Here is a 9764-nt window from a genome sequence, read left to right as displayed (position 1 = left end):
GCGCGTCTGGATTAAAGGAGTGCCATTTTAGGTCTCTTTCTTTCTTTGGAGATTGGTGAAGTACAGAGTCCCTATTGGTGAAATATTAGTCAAAATGAAAGTGGTGGAGGATTCTTTATGTTACTGTTGCACCAACCCTCAACCTGAATCTATTGACCATGTTTTCTTATTATCACCTATTGCTACAAGAGTTTGGAATATATTTGTAGCTGCAGTTGGGGTGGATACTTCTGGAGTTCAGTTAAAAGTTGTTATGCATAGATGGTGGAATGTAGTTGTTTGTTCTAAACTTAAACCTATCATGCATGCAATTCCTACTTTCATTATTTGGCAGCTTTGGAAAAGAAGAAATTAAATATCCTAAAGTATGGAGAGAAGATGTCATTTTACAAGACTGTTGGAGAGATTAATAGACAGATTTGGCTCATGACTAAGACTAGATATCCGTGGATGTCCAGATTCCATCTCATTGTTAAATTCTTGGAAGAATATACCCAATCTATTGTTACTAAAGTTGTCCATCGGAGGAGACCAGATCCTGGTTATTAAAAATGCAATACAGATGGGTAGCAAAAGGCAATCTTGGGGTTAGTTCAAGTGGTTTTTGTGTAAGAGATTCAGCAGGGAACTTCACCTATGTAGAGGCTACTAGATTACTAGATGGGGACAATTTATTGGTTGAAGCTAAAGTTCTAATAGCCGGACTTGAAGGATGAATTAACAAGCATTACCTCCCTGTGGTGATGGAAACTGATTCCTTGGTTATGAAAAATGTTTTGGAGGATAGTGTCACGATCCGAACTAGGGCCAAGCCATGACACGACGATTGGGATGCGAGGGATTTCAACCATAAGATATCTTAGCATACATCGCATACATAAGGTAAAATACATGAAAAGATAAGCGGAAGAAATCATCAAGTGGGAAACGGGACTAAGGAAATTCAACACAATAGACGTCCAAACCGGACTACATCATAAGGCGTCTAATCATGCCTCTAGTATAGTCTTTGATGGGGGCTTAGGACAAGCTCCTAGCTCACCCTAACAATAGAAGAAGGGTCAAAGTAATAGCAACATGAATAAATGTCATGTCTTCGATAGAATAAGGACTCACTAACTCCTTGAAAATCTAGAGCAATCTCTAGCCACGAATAAGATGGTCGTGAGTATCGTCCGTCCCTACATTAGAGACAATGTAGGTAAAATATGCATTAGTACGTTTGAATGTACTAAGTATGTGAGGTGTGAATGAACAAGTAAAAGAACCTAATCAAATATTCCATAAGATGCATGACCAATTATAATGAACATGAATAGAGCTCAGAAACATTTGTAAACATATGAAACTCATGGTCAATGCATATCATACAACTTCAACTTTCAACTTTTGTGGGATAATATCTTTAACCGACATCTAAGACCATGCGAGCTATTACATGGAATTCAATGACTCCTGCATCAAGACAGGCCGATGACTCCTGCATCGAGACATGGGAGGATACCTTGCCAGGGCATACTCTATAAGTAACTCATCTCAACTGTGCTATATATGGATCCACTAGCTAGGCCATAAAGGCAATCCTATGTGGGCAACATAGTTTGGGACTTTAGATTGCTACTAGAATTCCCTTGGGTAACTAACTGCGTTACCGGACCGAACCCCACCTAAAAGTCCTCTCGGTGCTTAGTCAATATCCCAACGAAAACTCGTATAACATGATCATAACATAATAGGGAAAGATAGTAACTGCCTATCAATCCTTCTTTAAAAAAAATTTAGGAATAGCTCATTAAACTTAGTGATTCATAAGAATCCATAACTTCAGTGAGAATTGTCGTTATCACCATCTTTAAACATGATTGTGTGAGAATTGGACTTATCACACTAAAATAACATCTTTGATCTTAACTTTGATCATCATAATAACTTCATCTTTCAAAATTGTAATCTCATCTTTCGTTGAAAATTATTTAACTCATAATCAACTCATAAAATCAGCTTTAACTCATAAACTCATAAAATCATCTTTAACTCATAATCATAGCTTGAGAATAGCTTTATACACGGGCATTCACAATTCAACTTAAAATCGTGCAATTCATATGAGAACATGCATATAATGATCATTGATAACATCTAAAAATAAAATTTAATCATCACAATGCAATTAATCAAAACTAGGGTTCATAATCAATTGAAATTAAATAAAAATTTGAGAAATCTCTGGGACTTCATGGGTGAAAGGGCCCATGAATCAATCCCCACATACCTTTCTTGAATTCACTAAGACTTGAAGAAGAACCTTTGAAGAAATCTGGAAACCCTAGCTTGAATTTGGAGAGAAGCCTTGAGAGACTTCGTTCTTGCCTTAGAAAATTTTAGGAGAATGAATTTAAGGAGGAGAATTTGAAGAATTGAAATTTAAGGAGGAGAATTTGAAGAATTGAATACTTATAGACTTTGAACTTGGCCACAAAAGTAGGTTCATTGAACCAAACTTTGAAAAAGACACAACTTTCCCTCATTAAACTTCGGATTTTGACCCTATGGATCACCTTCTACGGGCCGTCTAAGAAATGGCGAGTCGTTTATGGAGTTAAGAAATAACCAAGAAAGCATGATAACCATTTCCTTTGTGCACATGCATGAGATAGTTTAGGAAACCAATATTTTGCTTTGGCTTTTATAAAGAGAGGTAGTGAGAGTTCAATGTTAAGTAGACCTCTTCAAGAGAAAGGTGATGTAACTTTGGGAAACAATAGGAGAAACTTTAAAATATTTATTTCAAAACTGGTTGACCTTTTATGCTAATGTAAATTGATTGAGAAATCCCTGTTTGATTGTTATAAGATGTAGAAAGTTGTCTTCTTTCTATCTATATATACATTTCAACATCTCTCTTTTATCTCCACAATTAGTTATTCATTCGTATAATTTGCCCCTAAAGAAAGTGCTTATTCTCCTTCTCCTTCTTCTGTGAGTACCAAACATTACTAGAAGTTTAAGTGAAAGATAGCTGATTTATCCAAGAAAGCACAAAAACTATTTATTAAATATGGTACAATAGTTGCGTTAATTGTTTTTAGTCCTCGACGAACCATAGGCTAGGTCTAGTGTCATGTGGTCCTAGTCACACTGAGGATGAAAGGTTTAAGTATTTAGTTAAATATGAAACTTAATTTTCTGATAAATTGGAGGATCGAACAAAAAATGTATTAGTGTTGTTTTAATGGTATGTGATACTTACTATGTTAGTAGGAAAAAACTTTCTATATGTTTTGCTCGATCCTCCAATTTATCAGAAAGGTAGGTTTCACATTTAACTAAATCTTTAAACCTTTCATCCTCATTGTGACTAAACTACCATAGGATGCTAGCCCTAGCCTTTGTTTCGTTTGGCCAAACTATAGGAATGGTTCGTCTAGGACTAAAAATGATTAAAGCAACAACTATACCATATATAATAAATAGTTCTTGTGCTTTTTTGGATAAACTAGCTCTTCTTTCACTTAAGCTTCTAATCATGTTTGGTACACACAGAAAGAGGAGAAGGAGGAGGTGGATGAGAAGCAGATCCGTCTCAACCATAAGGCCACTAAAACACTTGCTTGGGGCCCTTATTTTCTCCCAAAGATTTATGTATATGTATACAATATATATAGTGTTAAAAAAATCTCATATATTGATAAATTTGAAAAGAATTTTTTGGGTATAAAATTTAATAATTTTTTACCTCATTTAATATAGGAATCATTGTAATAATTGAGAAATGAAATAGTGTTTAGTTAATTGTAGCATTCTTTTTTATGTGGCTATATTTTTTGTTGCCTCATTTATATTCCGACGATTATCACGAACCATCATTATTATTCTTGCATTTACTTTTTGTTTCCCTTTCACTATTTTTATTCTCTCATTATTGAATATTCTAAAGTCTTTTAAACGCTCAAACCTTCTACATTATGTAAAATCTATTGTTGTGTGCTTATAAAAAGATCAAATTTATTTTTTGGTGTTTTCTTCAAATTTTAAGCACTAAAACTAATCAACAGTTCAACATTGTTTTAATATCATTATACCAACTTATCAAATTCAGTGCAACTCTATCTCAATATTTATATAAACTTTTTAAATTTTTAGTCAGTTTTTAGATTTTTCATTGAAACTTTACATTGTTTACATTCTTACTACAGAATGTCTGTGTATATCCTACCTCTCAAGACCTCATTTGTAGGATTACATTGAGTATGTTATAATTATTCAATTTATATATGTCAACTAAAAATTATAAGGCCTCTTTATAAAATTTGGCTTTAGGCCCCCAAACTTATTGAGACTACCTGATGAGAAGGAGAAGAAGCACTTTCTTTGGCGGCAAAATATATGAATGAATAACTAATGTGAAGATAGAAGAGGGACATTGAAATGTATATATAGATCCTGAGTATCAAAGGATAGGATTAGTCTCTACAAAATCTGATGTTTATGCTTTTGGGATGGTCATATATATTGCAGTTGCTTACTGCAAAACAAACCATAGGTTTATCCCACATGGTTGAAAATGGCTATCGAAGAGGATAACCTGATGGAGTTGCTAGATCAAGAAGCCCGTGAATGGCCTCTTGAAGAGACAAAGGAATTGGCTGTACTTTCTATAAAATGCACTGAACTTCAACGTAGAGAGACAAGACCTGACCTGAAAGATGAAGTTCTCCCTATTTTGGAGAGATTGAAAGAGGTTGCTGATAGGGCGGGCTCGATATTTGAAATATAATCAACCTCCACCTCCTAGAACCTTCAAATGCCCCCTACTCAAGGTACACTTATGTATAAATTTGAAGCATGTCTTATTTACATTTCTCAAATCTTTTTGACTTTTGAAACTAGTTGATTGCGTCAATCGCTTCATAGTAATTTAGATGATGCTATTATGCTGTTTATGCAAAGACTACTTCCTGATCTTTGCTTCATTTAAGACTTCTGTGTTGCGGCTGATGGATACACTTATGACCGGAACACAATAGAGTCATGGCTCACAGACAATGATAATTCACCAGTTACAAATTTACCATTACGTACCACATACGCATTATACACTCCTCTCTGCTATCAAAGAGTGGAAGTCAGGGAAACATTTGTTAATGTAGATTGTACATCAACAAACTTCTATTGAAGAACCAGATACTGCAGGAATTTAAAACTTCATCAGCATCAGTCGGTCACACAAACTAAATTGGGAACTTAAAGAATCATCGTACTCCATAGTGCCAATATCCCAATTTCATAATCAAATCTTCATCTATTACAACTATATGAAAGAGTAATACTAATAAAAAGACTGGTTTATTGTTTTTGGTCGTAAATTATTGGACCTTTCATTGAGGTCCAACCTGAGAAAGTAATTTGAACATTAAACTTGAAGATCTAGGATCCCAATAAAGCCCAATTTCATCACCAATGCCTAATCCATGATCTTTGAACAATTCGATGCATGAAAGAGAAAATTCATCATTGTACAACTTCCTTAAGCAAACACCTCCACCTTCATACTTCTTGGGAGTATTCTCCTCAGTTGCATCCCACACGTTAACAGGCATCCCGCACCTGCTCTCCAAACTATTGGCCAAGTCCAACTTCCAGTATCGAAGAATGTACTCAAACGTCTCGAAAAATGGAATCACCAGCTTTCCTACATCGACCTCGTCATGGGTAATCTTTTTCTTGATCTGCCATGGGTTTTCCAGATCGATCTTTGGGGGAGGGTATAAGTCCCTTATCTCAATTAGCTCTCGAGTCACTACATGTGGAGTGTTGTTAACTTTGCACGCTTCTTCTTCATCTTTTGATGGAAAAAATTGTTAAAGAAGGTCTTCTTCAAGCTAAGCAAAGGCTTTTGATCAGACATTGAAGAAACTGTGAAGAATGTACTCAAACGGCTCGAAAAATGGAATCACCAGCTTTCCTACATCGACCTCGTCATGGATAATCTTTTTCTTGATCTGCCACGGGTTTTCCAGATCGATCTTTGGGGGAGGGTATAAGTCCCTTATCTCAATTAGCTCTCGAGTCACTGCATGTGGAGTGTTGTTAACTTTGCACGCTTCTTCTTCATCTTTTCATGGAAAAAATTGTAAAAGAAGGTCTTCTTCAAGCTAAGCAAAGGCTTTTGATCAGACATTGAAGAAACTGTTACAAAGATACAATTCCCCGAAAAATATTACACTGATAAAAAGAGAGGCCGGAGCGATTCAATTTATAACAGTAAAATCTAAACAAATTAGGTTTTAATTTCAGTTTCAACTTTGAGAGAGAAACATAGAAAATTATTACTTTTGGTGTGAAATTGATGGTTCGAATAAAATTCAATTTTTTTATTATTCTCTTTATTTTAATTTGTTTGTATTTTGACTTGATATGAAAAGATAAAGAAAATTTTTAAATCTCATGGTCTTAATTGACATTTGACTATAAATTTTGAATCAGATTTTTTTAAAAATTTGTCTTCAACTTTTATTTGACCATAAATTAGATTTTGAAAATTTGTCTTCAAAACATTTTCAATTTTAAAAACTAAAAATTGTATGTTGAAAAGCTAAAATTTTCAAAGTAAAAAATTTGTTTGTCAAACGGGAGCTAAAAACTAAAGATATGTGGAATTAGGGATGATAATTGGGCGGGTTGAATTAAATTTGAACGGATCTAATGAGTCAAGACAACAAACGGATCAAGACCCAACCCAAATTTGTTTGGGTCAAAATGGATCAAGTAACGGGTCATAACCCAACCCGTTGCTTCTGAAAGTATTCCAGCCCAAGTATATCAGCTTCTGGGTACAACTTGATCACATAATCTTCTTTTAGTTTCTCTTGATCTATTCATGTTATCTTTCCAATATTTGAGTACATTTAGATTAGCATTTCCTTTGCAGTCAAAGTACATGCTCTTTCAAATATAGATGTAATTGTGTTTTTTTTGAATTAGATTCTGGCTAACTCGCAAACAAATCAAATTCATCCATTTCATCTCTCATCTCAGTATTATATTCATCAATAGTACTTCCCACCAATGCACTGTTAGATGCTGGAGATTTCATGTACTCCTCAAATAAACATGCTATTTCAAAAGATGAAATTAAAAACTTGTCCAAAAATTGTTAAATTTGACAAGATTCTAGATGAATTAATGTGAAGATTGGTAGGAAGATAGTTCTTCATTGGTACAAAAAGTTAAGGTAGTAACATTTTGACACGTAGTACTGTCTTGGATGACATCAAGAAGAATAATTCATTCTTATAAATAGGTAGCTCTTGATTCATTTGAAACACACCTCTCACTTGCCTTCTCATATTCTAAGGCATTTGATTTTCTTTCTCTCTTGTAGTATTTCACTTGTATTCTTTTGGAGTGAAATAAGTATTGGTTGGTTGTGTCCGATGATTAGATAAAAGAAAACAAATTTTGCCGAACCTCGTACATTTCTGGTGTTGTTTTTATTGTTGTTTCATGTACTATTTATTAGTTGATTTAGATATAGCAGTTGTAATTTCATCACTTTTTATACATTCGGCTTCCGCGACAAAAAATACATTTGTTTTAAATTTGAATAAAATAGGAAGTAGGACAAACAAAAATGATTTTCTCGTCTTTATTCCATGTTGGCAGTTAAAGGTCGTTGATGAAATGATGCAACTGAATATAAATGTTGGAAGCGTAGTGGACCAAAATAATAATTTTATTACACAAGAAGTAAAATATTACACACACAGACAAAAAGAAAACTCTCAATTTTAAGAACTTCGGTTCTTCTCTCTTAACTCTCTAAGAAGCTTTGCTTCTTCTTTCTAAAACACACAGAATTACATGCATACAAACATCTATTTATAGTTAACCTACACCTCCATATAAAAGACTCCAAGTACGATTTTTTTCAGCCAACTTTGACCAATTTGAGTTTTCCATCTTTAGTTTACGTTGCCAAGTTGAATTCCTTCATCTTTAGTTTACTTCTCCAAGTTGAATTCCTCTCCATCTTTAGTTTACTTCCCCAAGTTGAATTCCTCCATCTTTAGTTTACTTCTCCAAATTGAATTCCTCATACTTTTTAATCTTACCAATTTTGACTTTGTTGAAGTCGGTTTGAATTTTAACACTCCCTCTCAAATCGAACTTTCCAAACTTTTGTTTGAGTATGTGGAATATGTCTGCTTTTAATGGCTTCGTAAATATATCTGCTAATTGATCTTCTGTACGACAATAGACTAACTCCACTATTTTGTTCTTCACTTGTTCACGGATAAAATAATACTTTGTATCGATGTGCTTGCTTTGACTGTGCGACACTAAATTCTTCGCGAGTGATATGGTAGACGTTTTATCAACATAAATTGTGATGGAATATTCTTGAGCAAAAGACAATTCTTCTAAAATATTCTTCAATCAAATTGCTTGACAGATACATGCTGCAGCGACTATATATTCCGCTTCACATTTTAAAAGAGCAACAATTTGTTGTTTCTTTGATGACCATGAAAATGTTGCTGAACCAAGATGGAATAAATATCCGAACGTGGTTTTTTTTATCATCCAAGTCTCCTCCATAATCACTGTCTGAGTAACCAACCAACTTCGAATTTGTAACACCCCAGATGTTTTTTAGCCAAAACGCGAGCCATTCTTCTTGCGTGTAGGATCGAACTCGATGACTTATATTTTCATATATGAGTTAGGATCAATTCCTAAATATTTGAAGTGTATTAGAGGTATTTTAGGATCATAAGGGATCTCTAACACCAAACCAAGTCTAAGGAGTTTCTATCGATTAAGTTTCCGAATGAGTTTATACAAGGGTCAACTTCAAATGACCATAACTTTTGGTATACTAAGAGTTATGTGTCCCTGACCTGTCAAATTAAAGGTCTTTGAGTCTTTTTCCAACTCCACTAAGATTGCATTTTTTGGAGTTCGGAGTCGAAAGTTATGACCATTTACCTACAGACTATCACTGCAGGAATTTTAGGCCTGGCGCTCCAGTGGCGCCCGAAACCAGCCTCAGTAGTTTGGGTACTGGCGCGGTGCGCTTGCTATAGCGCCAGTAGGGTTTTTAGCCCATTTTCCAGATTTTTGATAAAGGGCAACTTGGATTTTTTCTCTAAACATATATACACTAACTTAGAACGTTTTGGGATCATTTTTTTTGTCTTTCACCTCCCCAAAACCCTAATCTTCATCCCCTCTTCTCTTCCAAATCATCTCCAAAAAAAATCCTTTCAAAAGCTCAAGGATTCAAGCTTCCCATTGAAGACCTAACATCAAGGTTTCTTCAAAATCTACTCTAAGGTATGTAAGGCTAACCTAAAATATGGATTGAGTTCTTCCATACGCCCCATAGATGTGTTGGATGAAAATAGTGAAAAGCTTGAACCTTCTATGAAGATTTTCTTGAAATTTTCCTAAACTCTAGAATATTTTTTATATACTAGTAATTGATTGATGATTTTTATGAATTGAATTATTGAATAATTATCTTTCATATTTATTTCATAAACCGTAGCTACATATTGACTACAAATGAATTTTTGTCTATAAATTCATATGTATTGATGGTGTTCTTGAGTTGAGTTTTGTTGAGAGTATGGATTCATGTATTCATTCACATGAACCCAAGATGAGATTTCTTTTGTCATAATTGTTTTGAGGTTGAGATTGATGGTTTTTGTGTATATGTATTGATTGGAATAAAAAGAATGAATTGGGATAGTTAT

At 34.2% G+C, this 9764-nt stretch overlaps 1 protein-coding gene across 1 annotated transcript; it reads right to left on the bottom strand.

Moving 5' to 3' along the window:
- Positions 1-5378: 5378 nt before the first annotated feature.
- On the bottom strand, positions 5379-6181 carry LOC129876968 (uncharacterized). Its single transcript, XM_055952445.1, has 2 exons — positions 6133-6181; positions 5379-5860 (listed from the first exon to the last, which is right to left on the bottom strand). The coding sequence occupies exons 1-2, from the start codon at positions 6179-6181 to the stop codon at positions 5379-5381; spliced, it is 531 nt and encodes a 176-aa protein (XP_055808420.1).
- Positions 6182-9764: the final 3583 nt, after the last annotated feature.

This window comes from Solanum dulcamara, chromosome 2 (assembly GCF_947179165.1).
Source record: "Solanum dulcamara chromosome 2, daSolDulc1.2, whole genome shotgun sequence".
In the NCBI taxonomy this organism is placed as follows: domain Eukaryota; kingdom Viridiplantae; phylum Streptophyta; class Magnoliopsida; order Solanales; family Solanaceae; genus Solanum; species Solanum dulcamara.
This window is presented reverse-complemented; position numbering and strand designations above follow the sequence as displayed.

What these genes read in the sequence shown, in the direction of transcription:
- LOC129876968 (XM_055952445.1), bottom strand. Translation starts at nt 6,181, where the DNA reads ATGTCTGATCAAAAGCCTTTGCTTAGCTTGAAGAAGACCTTCTTTTAC. An exon ending in GAAGAAGACCTTCTTTTACA is followed by an intron (nt 5,861 to 6,132) that starts ATTTTTTCCATG and finishes ACCTTCTTTAAC; the next exon opens with AATTTTTTCCATCAAAAGAT.